The sequence below is a fragment of the Cibotium barometz genome, chromosome 2, assembly GCF_041138505.1.
Source record: "Cibotium barometz isolate CiBa-2024 chromosome 2, ASM4113850v1, whole genome shotgun sequence".
NCBI classification, from domain to species: Eukaryota; Viridiplantae; Streptophyta; class Polypodiopsida; order Cyatheales; family Cibotiaceae; genus Cibotium; species Cibotium barometz.
In genome coordinates this window covers 16235921-16254882 of record NC_141047.1, presented here as the reverse complement: position 1 = coordinate 16254882, position 18962 = coordinate 16235921, and the positions used below count along the sequence as shown (strand labels likewise).

Here is an 18962-nt window from a genome sequence, read left to right as displayed (position 1 = left end):
TAAGTATGGTCACCAAAGTAGAATGTCCTAGTCTTGCTTGGTTGCCCCATTTCACTCCTACCTTCTAGTTTGAGTATGTTCACCAAAGTAGAAGGTCCTAGTCTTGCATTTTGGAGGTTGTGAGGCCGTATCCAAAGTGGAAGCTCTCACAGGATAGTCCCTAAAGAGATGATCTAATCCATGCAATCCAGCATACTAGGCATTATTAACCATCATGCTTTTTAATAGGTGACTGTTAACAAGCATACTTGGCACTATTAACTATCTTACTGGTCTACTAGCTATGCTTGACCTTGTTCGATCGGGCGTTTATAAACGATATGTGATTGCCTCAACACCCATAACATTCGATGGACTTCCATTGGCGCCGCTCCTCCATACACATATTATGTCGTTTATGTTTTTGATAGCAATATGGTTAAAAAAAACTAATAATCTACCAAATAATCTCCTCCAAAGGCGAATATAGGCCTTGGAGGCGAATATAGGCCGGGAAGCACCACAAGCCTTGAAACTTTGGAGAAGCACCACAAGCGCACATAAGGATGAGGATGGCGGTGAAAGAGGCTATGGCGTGCTGCAAGCTCTACATCTCTGAGAGCAGAAACGAGCAAGCATTGGGCGCCATAGCCGGAGTAGCGGCAGCCCACGGTGCTCTAGTGCCTCTTCTCAACACGTTTCCGGACCGCCAGTACAACAGAGTGGGCTACACTCTCGCAGGTGCCCTCCTCCCGCCGGTCCGCCACCATTCCGGGCCCCTCCTTTCCCTCCATGCTGCTGTCTTGGACATGGTCAGCACTGCCCTCTCACACATCGACCTGCAGGAGCACGCCGGATCCCACCCGAGGCTGGGCGTGGTGGACCACATCTGCTTCCACCCTCTTGGCGCTGCCACTTTGCCAGCTGTAGCCTCCCTCGCCCAGGCTGTGGCCAGAGACATTGGCCTCCGATTCACAGGTTTGTGCAAATCAGCTTATCACTCTTTAGGGAAAAAAGAAATCAGTTAGGGGATGAAGAAATCTTTTCTTTTTGGTTGGTTTGTTTGTTTGTTGGAGAGAGAGAGAGAGAGAGATACCCGTCTTGGGGTGTTTAAGGAATTAAACTCAGCTATTAAACATAGATCAAGACAAGAAGGAAAAATTTGTAAACCATTCAAATATACACACAACCACCAAAAAAAGCAAACATAAAGCAATGCTCGCAAAGATTGCTCTGCGGATAAGCCCTAGAGTGCTCTTCCTCCACACCACCCTCATTGCTCCATGGAGTAGGCGACAAAGCATCCATGCCAAGGCTCTAGGTGATTGGCACGATGGATCAACCATCTAATTTACTGCACCCGTGAGGATTTATGAGCAAAGCACTTTGCACATAAACACCATGTTTTAGCCCCCTTCTTGCTCTGAAGGCTTCCCTCTTTCTTGGATCACCCCATTTATAAAGCGGGGGATCCCTTAGGCTCCAATATCTACATGACTATTATGGTCTATGGGGTGCGTGCGCTCGTCTTTGACCCCGGCTCGAAAAACAAAAATATGTCACATGCGGTGGGTGGTGTGTGAACACTGTAGGATCATAGTTGTTACAAGGTGTGCCTCTAACAGTTCGAGGCATTTGACTGCTGGATTGAGGTGTCCACAAATTTTTCTGGCATGTTCCTGGATTCATCTAGGTATATATACATATGTATATATACATGTACATATATATATATGTATATATATATATATGTTACATATATATATATGTAGGTATATATATGTACATATTATATATATATATATGTACATATATATATATATACATACATATGTACATATATATATATGTATATATATATACATATATATATATGTACATATGTATGTATATATATATATATGTACATATATATATATGTACATATATATATACATACATACATATATATATATATATATGTATGTATATATATATACATACATATATATATATATATATATATATATATACATATATATATATATGTACATATATATATATATGTACATACATATATATGTATAGATATATACATACATATATATGTATAATGTATATATATATATACATACATATATATATATATATATATATGTACATATATATATATAGATACATATGTATATATGTATATATATATATACATATGTATATATGTATATACATTATACATATGTATATATGTATATACATTATACATACATATATATGTATATACATTATACATACATACATATATATATATATATATATATATATATATATATATATATATATATATATATATGTAGAGAGAGAGTATATATAATATAACAGACGTCTCTAACATGCCTCTAATGTCTCTATTAAATACGAGTCTTTCAAGGCGCGTACCATACCCGCTTCGTACCAAACACCTATGACGCCTCTAAAAACCTTGCGTAAGATAGCTGGGACACTTTTTACTCAGGAGGGGTTTTTTTCTCTGCACAGGAACACACTCTAAGCCATTAATGTGTGTTACCTTATTATTTCATTGTACTTTCGTTTTTGGTACACCCAGTATCATTGTGCTACATCTTTACATGATGTATGCATAATGCATGGCAGCTACAGATGTTGATATATTGTACTTTGATATTTGTCCGCTAGGACGGGGACCTTACAAGAATGTAATATCCCTCCCAAGCCATGTAACAATTCTATTTTAATATAGTTTTCAAGAAGAAAGATAGTGTACTTCGAGAGAGACTATAAGGCTAGAAACTTTAAGAAAGTTATAGTACACAGTGACACACTGGCATGATCATCAGTGCAACATTTTATAGAGAAGTATCTTTTTATAGGAATATTTGTCGTACACGTAACCTCGTGATCCCATTGTGAGCTCTCAATCAAGGGACAGTCATGCACGGGCTATGTAGGTCAATCTTCGAGCCATAGAGGTTAGTCTGGTGTTAGCCCTCTTAACCCACTTGGAGAAATCATCAGAAAGCATGTAGAGGTCTATCCTTAGTAGTAGGTTGCACTAGCAAGCATATAGTTGCATTATATGCTTACATGACTACTTTGCGGAAGCGTGCTTAATGATGATTCATGCAAAGCAATAAAGATTAACGCTAATCACATTGTAATTGTAACTTGGTTGAACACAATGCTAATCAATGCACTTAAATACACTAAGATTTGAAGGACACTTGCTCAAATATAAGAAGTAAATTGTTGAATTGACAAGAGACACATAATGAGCCGGAACGGCCGACCCCTCCCTTGAGTAAATTGTATTACTATTGGAGAAATTCAATACATAGCTTCACGGGCATCCATTGCCAAATCCTCCATGCCAATGCATATGAAATTCAGCATTTAGAAAACAATGGTATGTCGATGTAGATCACCAAGGAGCTGCCTTGATGCCCGGCCCGACTTCAGTGCCCATATTCTCTACCATTGGCTCTATGTTCTACCAAGCAAGGTAGCAACATCTTCAAGAGCACATAGGACAAGAGAAATACTACACAGGGCGGCTAAACAAGGAGTCCTGCCCTTCTACTGAATAAGTAATGACAACACATTGTCCAATTAGCTTACCAGTCTTCATAGAAGTTGTTGCAAGCGGAAGCCTTCACATTGGAAGCTTTAGAAGTGTTGATATCTTCGATTTGCCGCAATCCTTTTCGACAAAAGTCTTCAAGAGGATGAAGGGAACCCTGGGAAAGCTTCCCCAATGCGGGCGGGCGTCCCCTAGCCCGGAACTACACATAGGTCACGCAGGCATGAAAACAGCATGCAATTTCATTTGCAGGCAAGCACATAAAGATGCTATGCAATGCAGCATTGGCATGAGCAATTTTCGTTCATGAAACCATATAAGACCAGGCATTTCCAGGCAAGTATATGCGATACCAGACCCAGTGGAAAGCCAATCCTCCAGGCGTTTCCGGGCGTGTACACAAAGGCACAAGTCCCAGCGGAAAGCCAAGTCCTCCAAGCGTTTCCGGACATGATGAGGAGCATGGCACTCATCCAAAACCTTTTGCCTCATGTCAGACACCACACATAGGCAATTATCTTTCATGAGATAACCCTCTTTGATCACATATGAGGCATGTGCATGACCAGCCATCAAATCAGTCCAAATAGTGCCAAAATCAGCATCCGTATGATACAAATCACGCATGGTAGACAAGCCCCCATGAGAGGCAACCGAGATAGTTGCTACATATGGCTTTCGTGACAATGCATCGGCCACTTCATTCTTCTTTCCCGGGGTGTGCAAGATCTGAAAATGAAAGATAGAGAGGAAATTGGCCATCCTCATATGCTTCTCTGATAACTTAGTTTGAGTAAGAAAATGCCTCAAACTCTGGTGATCTGTCTTCACAGTGAGATCAGCCCCAAGAAGGTAATGTTTCCATATAGTAAGTGCATGAATTACAGCCAAGAGCTCTTTCTCATATATGCCAAGAGATAGCTCCGCATCATGCAACCTACGACTCTCATAAGCCATGGCATGTCTCTCTTGATTAAGGATAGCCCCTATGCAATTTCCAGATGCATCACATTCCACACAAAAAGGCTTTTGCAAATCCGGAACGATCAACACTGGACCATGAGTAGTTGCATCTTTCAATTTGAGGAATGCATCTCTCTCTACATTAGTCCATTTGAACACGGCCTTCTTCTTTGTCAAATCATGCAAAGGAGAAGCAATCCATGCAAAGTGCCGAATGAACCTGCGGTAGTAAGAGCATAATCCAAGAAAACTACGGATCTCATGCACCGAACTCAATTCGGGCCAATTCCGAATTGCATCAATCTTTGCAGGATCCATCTGCACTCCATCTTTGGACACAATATGCCCAAGATAATGTATCTCTGACAAGAAGAACTCACTCTTCTTTGCATTTATGAAGAGTTTATGCTTATGGAGCTCTTCAAAAACAATAGCCAAATGAGCTTTATGCTCTTCTTCGGTCTTCGAGAAGACTAGGATGTCATCAAAGAAGGCACCTGTAAATTTCCTGTACCCACGGAATATGCGATCCATCATTCTATTGAATGTAGCCGGGGCATTTGTAAGACCAAAAGGCATAACAAGATACTCATAAAGCCCAAATGCTGTCCTGAAAGCGGTTTTGTGTACATCCTCAGGCACTACACGCACTTGATGATATCCACTCTTGAGATCAATTCGGCTAAAGCATGCCGATCCATCCAACTTGTCAAGGATGTCGTCTATGCGTGGAATCGGAAACCGATTCTTGATGGTAAGCTTATTCAAAGCTCTATAATCCACACACATACGAAAGGATCCATCCTTCTTTTGAACTAAGAGAACGGGTGAACAATATGGGGAAGAGTTTTAGGTGGTGAGCTACCCGGCACAAGATCAATGCGATGATCTTTTGGTCGTACAGGTGGTAACTCATTTGGTAACTCATCAGCAAAACAATCATTGTGCTCTTGCAAAAATTTCAGCCTATCATTACAAAGAGTGTTTACATGTACATTATTTTTCTCAATAGGATCTCGTACAAAAATCAAGTACGCAAAAATACTCTTTTTCATTACTTTCTTAATTTGTACATGAGATACAAGGGGAATGGTATCACCCTCTTCACCAGCATCAATTACATGTTCTCGGCCTTTATGCATGAAGGTGATCCTGTTAGTCTTGTAAGCCTTGCACGGATCAATACTTGTATGCCAAGGCTTTCCAAGCAATACATCACAGCCATTCAAAGGCGCCACAAGAAAATCCTCATGATCCACATAGCCTCGAATGTGTATGCGCAACTTGCCAAAAAAAGGCATGACCTGCACTTCCCTACCAACAAAGGCAGCCCCTGCTTCAATTTGAGGACCCATGTCCTCCACTTCAATACTAAAAGCAGCTGCCATCTGAGTGGATATGAAATTTTTAGATGCACAATCATCAAACATGAACAAAGCGGGCTGATCTTTGAGCTGTCCCCAAGCTTTACATACAACCCTATCTTTGCTATCATGTGAAGTGTTGCCCTGCACATCCGGAACCATATGCACATTAGGCTTCGGTACATTAGCATTTTCAGCTTTGTTCTTCTTATTTGGGCATGCTTTTGCCATGTGCTCAATGCTGCCACAAGTAAAGCATTTGCCTTCACGCATATATTGCTTCTTCTTCTCAGCACTAAGACCAAAGTTTGCCGGCTTATAAGGACGCTTCTTAGCAAACTTATTTTCAGCTTTTGGACCCGATTTGGCTTGGTTTTGGTCCCTTTTAGGTGGCTGTCCATCATTTTGCAGGTTTTGGACAGCCCTCTCTTTCCCTTGAAATGAGGGTTGAGCCTTATTGGATCGACTCAATTTGAGTTCCAATTGCTCGGTGGCGGTGGCGGCTGCGATTAATTGGTGTAAGGTATGACCAGGATACATTTGTAATCCCGCTTTGTACACGGGTTGCAATCCCGATTGAAACCTTCTCTTCCTTTCCGCCTCGGTGACATGCATAAATGGAGACACCTCCAAGAGCACTTTCCAAAACTTTTGTACATATGCATTTACCGATTCCCCCTCATTTTGCTTTATCCAATCCCACTTCATTGCTATCTCATTCAATGCATTGGGAGGCAAGAATTGAGCATAGAACCTCTCCTTGAACTCTTCCCATGATCGAACAGGATTCGGTGAGAGCTTCTCCGTGAGCCACCAATGGGCAAAAGTGCCTTTCATGAACATGCTTACATGCCGGATCATGGATTTCTGAGTGAAATCCTCATCACTGAAAGCAATATCAAATTGGGCAATAAAAGCAAGTGCTTTTGATGCATCATATTCCCCATGATATGTGTCAAACTTCACAGATTTGTCTCCGGCTTTGAAGTCACGAGACTTTGATGCATGTGTGTGCATCTCAACATGTTTTTCCCCATGTTTGTCCATTGGGACAGCCCCTGTGACTGGCATCATTTTTGGACCAAAAGGTGATGCATAAGGCATAGATACATGTGCCTTGTAAGCATGAGGCATGGTTGGCCCCTCAACATGCATTGATACATTTTCAGCCATAGCTTCTCCCTCACGAGCGCACTCGAAGGCATGAGTGGCATGAGAGATACGCAGAATACCTGCACCAACAGAAAATTGCAGCCCATGTTGCATGTGTTGTGCATGTACATTTTCAGCCGGCAATGGCATTTGACATACATTTTGACCACTGCCATAAACATTGTATCCTTCACGGGCTACATAAGGTATTCCTGCATGGCGTGAAGTCACTGATTGTTCCTCTCCCATAGCATGGAGATTTATCCTCTTAGACATAAGTTCTTGTTCGGGCACCAGTGGGGATTCCAAGACATGTGGGATGGTTGCCTTTTCTGCATAGACATCTTCGGTACGAGCCAAGTATGCACGTGCTGCATCCCTCGGTTGCATGTGCAACTCTTGAGCAATCATTGCCATTGCATGATCCATATAAGATTCAGCTTTCTTGGCCTTCAAACGATCATGTACCAATGGATCCTCGCGGCGATAGAGATTCAATTCTTCTTGTTGTGCATGGAGAAGAGCTTGCATACGAGTAAGTTCAGCCCTCAAGACTATGGACTCTTCTTCTTGCACCACATGAGTTTGCTCATCCTGTAAAGCATTGGAGGCATGCATTTCACTGTCCCTGCCTCTTGTATTAGCATCTCCAACATTCATTGTATGGCTGTCCATAATGTTCTAAGTGTAGAGATAGCTAGTGTTCACGGTGATCGTCTCTCACGATAGAGGTGAAAGAGAATCGTATGCTTTGATACCAATGTAATTGTAACTTGGTTGAACACAATGCTAATCAATACACTTAAATACACTAAGATTTGAAGGACACTTGCTCAAATACAAGAAGTAAATTGTTGAATTGACAAGAGACACACAATGAGCCGGAACGGCCGACCCCTCCCTTGAGTAAATTGTATTACTATTGGAGAAATTCAATACATAGCTTCACGGGCATCCATTGCCAAATTCTCCATGCCAATGCATATGAAATTCAGCATTTAGAAAACAATGGTATGTCGATGTAGATCACCAAGGAGCTGCCTTGATGCCCGGCCCAACTTCAGTGCCCATATTCTCTACCATTGGCTCTATGTTCTACCAAGCAAGGTAGCAACATCTTTAAGAGCACATAGGACAAGAGAAATACTACACAGGGCGGCTAAACAAGGAGTCCTGCTCTTCTACTGAATAAGTAATGACAACACTTTGTCCAATTAGCTTACCAGTCTTCATAGAAGTTGTTGCAAGCGGAAGCCTTCGCGTTGGAAGCTTTAGAAGTGTTGATATCTTCGATTTGCCGCAATCCTTTTCGACAGAAGTCTTCAAGAGGATGAAGGGAACCCTGGGAAAGCTTCCCCTATGGTTCAACTTGAAAAAGAAAGGCTGAAATTAGGGTTTTCAGCAAAAAGACCAGAAATTACAGCAAAAATGAGAGCTGTTTTGCTGAATTTCAGTCATTGGGAGTGAGTAGGAGAGTGATTAGCACTTGAAAACACTCTTGGAAGCTTGGAAAACACCCTAGCAAGTTGGGTATGGCTATGAAGAGCTTGGAAATGGAGAGAAATGGTGGAAAAACAGAGTTTTCAGCCTCCAAAAATCCTCATGAAGAGAAAACACGAATTTTCTCTTAATAAGTAAGTGAATTGGGATCCAATCAGGTGAGAGGACATGGGGAGATGCCCATTTATGAGTAAAAAGGGAGGATCAGGTCCTGGACATTGAGTCTTGTCCGCCTCGGGACTTCAGTGAGTGTGAACTTGGAAGCGGTCATAGTTTATAAGTGACTTTTGGGCGCCCAAACTTTAATGAAGTGGGAACGCACTCACTTATAAATATTGGCTAAGTCCTAAGGGCTATTTGAGCCTAGATTGGGTAATACTTACCACCTGTTCACATGCCACACAACCATGTCAGCAGATAGTTTCACACGCACGGTTCACAGGCGGGCGTCCCCTAGCCCGGAACTACACATAGGTCATGCAGGCATGAAAACAGCATGCAATTTCATTTGCAGGCAAGCACATAAAGATGCTATGCAATGCAGCATTGGCATGAGCAATTTCCGTTCATGAAACCATATAAGACCAGGCGTTTCCAGGCAAGTATATGCGATACCAGACCCAGTGGAAAGCCAATCCTCCAGGCGTTTCCGGGCATGTACACAAAGGCACAAGTCCCAGCGGAAAGCCAAGTCCTCCAGGCGTTTCCGGGCATGTACACAAAGGCACAAGTCCCAGCGGAAAGCCAAGTCCTCTAGATATTCCGGGCATGATAATATCAAGTCCCAGCGGAATATCATATCCAACTATACAGCATGACACGTGTCAATCACATGCATAGGCACATTCCATAGGCCATGGACACCAATCCAATATGTACATAGTGTGAAAGCAAGAGTGAACCATTCGGGTGGCCAAATGGTGAGACACATGCTCATGACAGGGAGAAGTAGAGAGAAGGAGAACAGAGAGACTCTTTACCTAACCTACTCCTACTATATATTACTGAATGAATTGAGTAATTACAATGATTGTCATAGACCTAATGTAGATCTAGACTATGATGTTAGTAGTCATCTCCTGTCCCTACTATATTACTCAGTAGGAAGTGAGGGCCATTGTTATGGGTGTGCCCACTCGTATAGGAGTTTCTCCATTTTTTCTGTTGTCCATGTTTTTTCCTAGTTTTGCTAGGAGTAGGGGGACTGTTTGAGTTGATCGACTTGTTTTTAGGTGGCCGACTTGCTTCTCTTTGCTGGCCGACTCATCATGTACTGGCCGACTGGTATTTATCCAGTCGTATGCTTCTCTTGTTGTTGTCGGACTGTTTTGCAGGGGCCGACTAGTAGTCCTAGGTGGTATATATACCACACTTGTTCCCCCACTCAGTCTTGTACTGGATTCAAGTGTATATATCAGAGTTTATACAACCTTTTTCTCTCTTTCATTTCTGTATGTTCTACTCTTAGTACTTTGTCTCATTTCCGCTACCCATTTTGACATGGTATCAGAGTCCCAGGTGGATTGAAGATTTAGAGACCGTGAGAGCATTCAGGACTTTTGCATTTGGTGTTGATTGGAGTATTGTTGGGCTGTTCGGGACGTGGAGAAGAAGGTAGAAGGTGGCATTACTGTTGGACAACCACCTTGCATTTATTTGTAGTATCTTCTTCATATTTTTTCCCCCCCTTCACAAGACCAAGTAAACCCCCGAGATGGTAGACTTGCTCTAGATGGTAATAAACATGTGAAGATTTCCACCCTCCCGATGTTCTCGGTGGATTGACAGTTGGACGGGAACAACTATGACATTTGGAAGGTAATGATGGAGTCTGTCTTGGAGTCTTATGATTTGGCTTTCACTATCCACCAAGAAAGAGCGGGAGGCTTAGGCAAAGTTGTGGGATCGTGTCAATGCCCGTGTTCATTCTTTCATCTTCCTTAATTGCACACCCCAAGTGATCAACCACATCAAACACATGACGCTGGCTCGAGGGATTTTGCAGCACTTTCTTCTTCATACATGACGCTGGCTCGAGGGATTTGGCAGCACTTTCTTCCTACAATCCTTGGAAGTGCAGATGCGAGTGATGAATCCTACTGTGACATGTGGGGGATTGATCGTAGTAAAACAACCTTAGGCTTAACTAAATTGCACTTAATTATACTTAAGAGATAGACAATGGTGTGAATGCAATGCAATGCAGCTATATTATATGCAATGGTTACAACTGAGATCTATGAATAGATCTATTCTTGTCCCAGAGGAGTATCTATCTCGGGAAGAGAGAGATATGTTGAATGCTAATGATGACCGAAGGTTCCCTTCTCCAATGCCGAGGTCCACCCTTGAGATGTTGGTTTTCCTTTATGTAGGCTGACTGAACTGAATGCTTATTGTGTGCTGAATATGCTGATGACGATGCTGAATGCTGAACTGTTGACTACCCTTGCTCCCTAGGAAAGAAATGCTGAGGTGATGCCTCATGCTTGAATTGAATGATGCGTTTTCTATATATATGGGAACTGGATGCTGGTTGGCCAGTGTACTTCAGTCAACTGATCCTCCATGACTCATAAATGCCAAAAAGGCCTCTTCAACTGTAGTTGGCTGTTGTCGGCTAGTTCCGAAGTTGTCGGTTGGTTCCTCAAGCCCCCGACCTGATATGGTTAATGCTCTAAATGCCTATGATGCTTTACGTGCTGTCGGTGGGTGTTGTAGAAGCCCCCTACACTGCTATAAATGTTGTGATAAATGGATTAATGCTTGAATGTCCTGCTTAATGCTTTGCTTAATGATTATGATTGCTAAGAATACCATGTCACTTGTACACCAATAGGGTGTGCACGTGACATTCCCCTATGCTAAACTGTTGCTGGGTGGTACACTTGGCAACCTTTCGACTCCTCTGTTGATCCTCCTCCATTGAAACCACTACCCCACTTTGACTTCTTTTGTCGGGATTGAGATCGAATGTAGGAGTTGAATCTTTTGAGCCAAGGACTTGTCCACTGCGGGAACTACATGGCAAATGTTGCTAAATCTGCTTGGAAATACCTGAGTCACCACTGACTTGTGTGTGGAATCCTTTCACACACCATCTCCGTCGTTCTTGAACCTCTGAACCTCCTGAGGCAATGTTGGAGCAAACTTCCGTCTTCTTATGTGGAAGAGAACCCCCTGCTGCCAGATGAAGTCCGAAACTCCATTTACTCCTTTGATGATGGATGTCATTCTTTCCTAGAAAACTCATGGGTAAAACCTGTATGCCTTGCAGATGAGAGATGCTAGACCGACTGCTAGGATGACTACTATGTTGATGCAAGCCATGTGCAACCCTATATGCTATGCAAGAATGCAGATGGATGGGTTATTGATGCATGCCTAAGGGGAAAACCCTAAGGATGGCCTGCAAGATCTTGAGGACTGGATTTAATTTAGCGGAACGACTAACATGTTGGCTTACTGAGACTTATGGAATGAACATGAACTAAGGCTGCTTACTCTGTAAAGCGATACCAATGTGACATGTGGGCGATTGATCGTAGTAAAACAACCTTAGGCTTAACTAAACTGCACTTAATTATACTTAAGAGATAGACAATGGTGTCAATGCAATGCAGTGTAGCTATATTATATGCAATGGTTACAACTAAGATCTATGAATAGATCTATGCTTGTCCTAGAGGAGTATCTATCTCGGGAAGAGAGAGATATGCTGAATGCTGATGATGAATGAAGGCTCCCTTCTCCTATGCTGAGGTCCACCCTTGAGATGTTGGTTTTCCTCTATGTAGGAGGCAGGAGCTGACTGAACTGAATGCTGATGATGATGCTAAATGCTGAACTGTTGACTCCCCTTGCTTCCTAGGAAGGAAACGCTGAGAAGATGCTCAATGCCTGAACTGAATGATGCATTTTCTATATATATGGGAACTGGATGCTGGTCGGCCAGTGTACAGCAGTCGGCTGATCCTCCATGACTCATAAATGCGAAAAATGCCTCTTCAACTGCAGTTGGCTGGTTCCTCAAGCCCCCGATCTGATATGGTTAATGCTGTAAATGCCTGTGATGCTTTACGGGCTGCCGGTGGGTGCTGTAGAAGCCCCCTACACTGCTGTAACTGCTGTGATAAATGAATTAATTCTTGAATGTCCTGTATGATTGAATATGTCCCTGGTAAGAACAACCCTGTTTTTGACGCTCTTAGTCGTAAGTCAACCTTTCAAATGTTACAGGAGGCGATCGCGCTAGAAATTCAAGGAAAAGATTTGGATAGCATGAAGACATAGTATGTGGATTCGGTAGAATTTGGGACTCCATAGAGTTTCGCCCAGTACTCCGGATTTGGAATCTACAAGGGCGCATGCCTTGGAGCTAGTGTTGGTCTATTCTGAAGACGAAGTTGCAGAACTTTATGGAGGAGGATTTTCACTCCTTTGGATGCAGGCAAGAATGTATTGGATGAGCTTCACTCTCCGTCCGGAAGTCATCATTCTACATTTGCGTGAGGGATGCCATTCGCGTCGCCTACGGTCTCGTTCGTGGTGGAGTTTCGCTCCACTGGATCCTTCGGACTATTCCCCGCTCGCCTTCACCGGCTCGTCATCGGGGGATAGTGGACTACAAGTTTGCCGAGTTATTCCTCCATGCCTCGTGAGGAACAAGCTCAATTAATGAAGCTTCTAAAGCCTCCCAAGTTCAATGCGAAGATGGATGGAGAACTTGTAACCAATTGGACCCACGAGATAGTGCCACATTGGCAGCAGTAGGTGGTTCATATATTTTTTAGCTCCATTTGGTGCATATGACTTTGACAGGTGCCGCTTTCTTGTGGTGGGAAGGCCACCTTAGGCACCACTCTGTGACTTGGTGGGATGACTGCCGCAACATTGTCTTGAAGCAATTTATTCCCATAGATTAACCAGCATGAATTGAAGAAATTGTGGAATCGTTTTATGCAAAAACATGGCAAGGTGATAACTGACTCTCTCACTTGTTTTTGGAAGCTTTTGCTCATGCTCCCAAGGAACATCTTGCTGTTAGATGGTGCACTGGAGCGATTTGTGGATGGTTTGAAACCATCTTTGCACGTAGATGTTCTCATGCACATCGGCCTCGTGATCTTTCAGATGCGGTTCGTCTTGCTACAATCCTCGAGATGCGGAAGAGTTCCAAGTTTGGGACTCAATAACATGGGTAGTAGAAAGGCAAAGACAAGGGCAACCGATCCAAGGCCAAGGATGGTAAGGACAAGGCAAGTGGGGGACCTTGGTAACTCGCCTCACCCCTAAAGAGCGTCACTCGAAGATGGTTGCTAGACAATGCTTTTATTGTGACTCCATGGAGCACACTGCGAATGATTGCCCGAAGACCTTGGAGGAGCAATCCAAGGAGGAGGCTTCTTTAGAACCGGAGGAGGAGGTGAGGATGAGTGTGAAGGAGATGCATGTGTGTGTGTCTCAAATTTTTTATTTCTTGAGTTGAGCACACACCCAGGGTGCTTCGTTGCATCAGGCCACATATTCGAACAGAGGAAGTTTTCAGCTAGGTCTCCAAGGGAGAGTCTTCACAGTTATTGTTTGCACTCGGTGGCGGTCACTTCAGTTTTTGGGGTCATTCAGGAGGATTCTTCTCACCCACCGTTTGCATTGGGTGGAGTATCTTCCGTGTCTAATGTCATGGAGGCACCACAGAAGGATATGTCATCAGGTTTGTCTTTGTCATGGGAGGATAGGCTAGTTGGTGTGTCTTCATAGTACATAGATTTCTTGGAGATTGTATCGATAACAATTGGGCTTCTAACTTTGGTGTCTCAGCAGATGTATTACTCGGAGTATGTTCCACGGGACACGGGTGGTTTAGACATATAGGTGCTGAGTAGTACTGATGGATACAGATTTGGTGCAACGTTTTTGAGGAGTATGGTTCTTGGTTCTGCTTTCTTCCTTTAGGGTGCATTGAAGACGGTGCAACGTTTTTGAGGAGTATGGTTCTTGGTTCTGCTTTCTTCCTTTAGGGTGCATTGAAGACGGTGCAAGCAGTTCTTGTAATCTATTTGAGCCAATGCATTAGTGGTTGGAGTTTGGATTGTAGAGTTTTGCTCGTCCATTCTCAAGAGTGTTCCTCTCCTGGGGCATGAAGTGCAGATTTGGCTAGTGTTGGACTAGGAGAAGGACAAGGAAGAACCTGTTGGCTGCATAAGGGTGCTGTTGGCCGCATGGAGAGCAGGCGGATTTGCGTTTATCATATTTATGTCCAGTTGGCTGGCCGACCAGCAGTCGGCCAGCACTCTAGTGGTCCAAGGGCCTATATAAAGGCACTAATGCTCATCATTGTGATTCATTCACTCCCACTTTGGGTGTGGGTCTAGAGTAGGATTAGAATAGGTATTTTACTACCTTTTCAAGGCAGCCCTATGGCTGTAAGGATTATGTACCTTTTTGTACCATATGAAATATTGGATTTCCAGCCATCTCTCTCTCTCTCTCTCTCTCCCCCTCCACTCTCTCTTCTGTCTGCGTTTTTGCATCAGCATGTTCTAAAGGGTGTTTAGGGCTGAAAGAAGACTCTCAGAGCTTCCGCATGTAACATTTTCATAGACGGTTGGACAAACGGAGAGTGCTTGATTAGGTGGAAGTTGGTTATCCGTAGTTTTCTGTGCAAGTCTTCGTGATGACGCAGCGAGGACGGAATGTGAGTCTTCGTGGGTGGATGCAAAGTGGTCTCGTAGTGTTTGGGATCTTGGGTATCTTGGATGAGCTTTTTGTGGATCTTTTCATTTTATGGAAGGGCACTTTATATGGACATCGTGCGGCCAAGGACAGCTACAATGCAAGTAGGGGAGAATGTGACACATCGACGAGTATGCAGGGCAAAGCTAGACATCAAATAGCAGCCAACAAGCAAGTGGCATTGCCACGTGGCAGTGACGATGTGGCAATGGTGACGTTATAGTTGGCTGACACCTACTACTAGCCGAGAAACCTACTACTATTGGCTGACTAGGAGCATTGGTGCATATATATACGTGGGTTGCCAAATCTTCATATGCATTTGTTTTCCTTAGTGTTGGACTTCACAGAGCGTTTCACTGTGGGCGAGGTGCTAGGTGGCCTCTAGCAGTATACAAAGGTCACATGGTTGTGATTTGATGTCTTCATTCTCAGCAACATCTTGTACTTGAATTTTTTTGTTTTACTTCTTTCTTGTGCATAATACAAAGCAGTAGCTTAGGACTCTTGTGTGTGTTGGATGTGTGATTCTGTTGCGCTCTTCTTTTTATCTCTAGAAAACCCCAGCACATAGGCACAAATGTTCTACAGACATTCTCAGAGATTATTGAGTCAGTAAAGGAGCGCCTAACAGGGGTTACTGAATATGAGAATGACACTTGCATTGCATTTTCACGAACTGAGAGCCTGGCAGATTTCTGCTACCTTCCTTTTGGTTTCGTCACTAACGTCCATTACTGTGGAGGGGCTGGCTGCTGCAATTGGCAATTTCTGGGCTGTAGGTGCACAGGCAGGACATGAGGGCTTCATTTACTTTGATTGGTGGACTGAAGTGCGGAGTAATGGAGGGATTTCTGGTGGTGGTGGTTGGGGGGGCTGTGCTGTTATATACTTGGACACTAATCTATGGATTAGGGACTTAATCATGGGGTTAAGGGACCCCGGGATGAGGGATTAGTAGGCAGATACTTGGCTAGAGTTCGTGGATTGGTAGAACAGGTTTAATGGCTGTTTATAGCAGGTTAGCTATTTATGGCATAGTCCTCACTATATAAGTGAGGGCTTGGGTTATTATGAGATATAGTTGTGTGGATGCACCACTGAAGGTTTGGCTTGGACTAGGAGAGTTGGCATGCTCATGCCGTGCACATGGCAAGTGCATAGTTGGTGTGTCGAAGGCCTTCAAGTAGGCTTCGGTGGTATGGGACGTTTGAGTTAGGCATGGGCCTATGGGATTGTGTAGGAGCCCTAGCCTTGTCTCAGGGGAGATCGGGATTCGGTGGATGCCAGTCGCGGTTGGGAGGTGTGCTAGCTTGTTACCTCATGATTTGGTTTATTACTAACTGTGTTTTCAGCTGCGTTTAGGGCAGATTTTTCGAAGGACTTTACAGTTGGCATTGGAGCAACCCTAACGCAGAGGCTGAAGAGGTATGCGTGTCTAGGCATTGATGTCGGGATTTCCAGGTATTCTCTCATCATCTCTCTTCCTCTAATTAACTCTGCCTCACGGCCATCAACCCTACCTAAAACCTGCTAATTTGCCCCTTTACCTGCTAATTTTCTCCAATGCACCTCCTGGCTTATCCCACACTTCCACCTGCAACTAGTCAGTGTCCCATGCTGTTTGTCTTGCAATTCTGGTTCCAACTTGCCAATCAGTTGCCTCCAAGTAATGGTTAACGTATCCTAGCCATGCACCTTGTTTAATTCTTTGCAGATCGCTCAATGACTTCATCCCTTACAATGGTCTGTTAAACTCTCCCTACTCTACCCGCCGCCGATACGTGTCCTCAGATTGCCCTTAGGCACATGCATTGGAGGACTGATGCATGTTGCATCATATTCCAATAGTTGGGATAGCACCACTAAGGTTTTCTGGGCCTATTCATAGCCTTGCTCTTTGAGCCTAGTAAGTAGTTCAGTTCTTAGCAGTTCTAACATGATTCTTTATACTTTGTAAGCTCTTCTCTATTCAGTGCAACATCATACAATAAATTAGGTTGAGAGCATTGGTTTAATTTCTTTTAGCTATGTTGGTGTGCTTCAGTGAAAATCGAAGGAATGTGCCTTTGGCCTTGCAAGTTTTTTTATTTATATGGTTATATTCTGATTTACTCTATTAAATTATTAGCTGCACTACTTTAGTAAATGTGGAGATTCTTAATTGATGTAGGAGACTTTTTCTTTGACTGTACTAATGTGGTTGTCTTTGCCAATGCACAGTACCAACCTATCTCTATGGAGCGGCCCATCGAGAGAGTAGGCCTCTTGATGATATAAGAAGAGCTTTGGGCTATTTTTCTTCAAATGCAGAAGGACAATGGCTAGCTGCCACGAGCTTGCAACAACTGTCTTTGGCACCAGATTTTGGGCCTGGAGTTGCCACCCCAAAAAGTGGAGTGGTTGTAGTGGGCGCCTGTCCATGGATTGCTAATTATAACATCCCAATCCTTTCAAATGACCTGCAGTTGGGCCGCCGAATCGCAAGGAAAGTGAGCAGTCGGGGAGGCGGTTTACCTGCGGTTCAGGCCATGGCATTGCTTCATGGTCCAGACAGGGTGGAGATAGCATGCAATCTGACTGATACCAAAACGACTTCTGCTGACTTGGTCCAAGAAGAAGTTGCCAGGCTTGTAGAAATGGAGGGGCTTAGTGTTGAATCTGGATATTTTACAGACTACTCTGAAGAGCAAATTACGGAAATGGCATATCAGAAGCTCTTCTTTGGTCATCAATAAAAGGATAAAATAAGGTACATTTCGGTCATTACATTGCTCCAGTATTGCTGCCAATTTAGAGGCATTTCTCTTCCTGGCTTTGAGTCAGCTCTTTGACAGGGAACCATAATTTTAGTAACTGGTTCATGGCAGATGAATGTGGCTTTTGAAAAGGCCTGGAATGTGTGCCAGTTGGGCATGTAACAATTTGAACTGGTGCAGCCAAGAAGTGATACCTTATGTGGGCAGGCTAGACAAGGTCTTGTGGGCAGGCCTGTGTGAGGCTAGGTGGTGGCCCTTGCTGTGCTAAAGAAGCAAAACCCTTCTTTAGTAGCTTTTCCACAGCACCCACTTGCCACCAGCTACAGCAACCACTACCTGGCTAGCTTTTCCCTTCGGCTACATGGTCACTGTTGAGTCCACCTGTGGCAAGGTCCACAACCATTCGCGGTTTTAGGGTTCACTCTTACAATGCCAACAGGAGTCTCACACACCCAGATATCACAAGGGTGTGCCATGTACCCATTATTGCTAGAGAGAGCACTATGCAAGGTTTCTATGCTATACGATATGTAGTCAAATATTAATGATGCATGGCTTTGTTTTACCAGATAATTCCTTTGTGTACCAACGTAAGAGTTCTCCTGACACGATGGGTATTTATTTGTAAAAAACATCCATTCCTACTGTTCTTCTCCTATGAATATAAATATATGTTGATGTTGGTGAGGAAAATGATGCCGTTAGTTGTCAAAGTTTTAGTATGGCCATCTCTATGCCCTCTAATCCTCTTCCAGATACAATGCTTCGCTTGCATATAATGGATCGACATAAGTATAGGTGACCAGGTCATTATTAATCACAATAGCAATGGCAAAAGTAAGAAGTTGCCAGAAGTGCTTCCCCTGCATGAAGTTAAGTGCAGAAAAATGTGAGTTGGATCATCAATATGCAAGCAGCTATCTGGGAAAAAAAGCC

The 18962-nt window shown here is 43.4% G+C and overlaps 1 protein-coding gene across 1 annotated transcript; it reads left to right on the top strand.

The window, feature by feature from the left end:
- The first annotated feature begins 450 nt into the window (after positions 1-450).
- LOC147640716 (folic acid binding / transferase) lies at positions 451-18719 on the top strand. Its single transcript, XM_086814551.1, has 3 exons — positions 451-957; positions 17491-18019; positions 18138-18719. The coding sequence occupies exons 1-2, from the start codon at positions 546-548 to the stop codon at positions 18003-18005; spliced, it is 927 nt and encodes a 308-aa protein (XP_086670677.1). The 5' UTR covers positions 451-545; the 3' UTR covers positions 18006-18019; positions 18138-18719.
- The last annotated feature ends 243 nt before the right edge of the window (positions 18720-18962 follow it).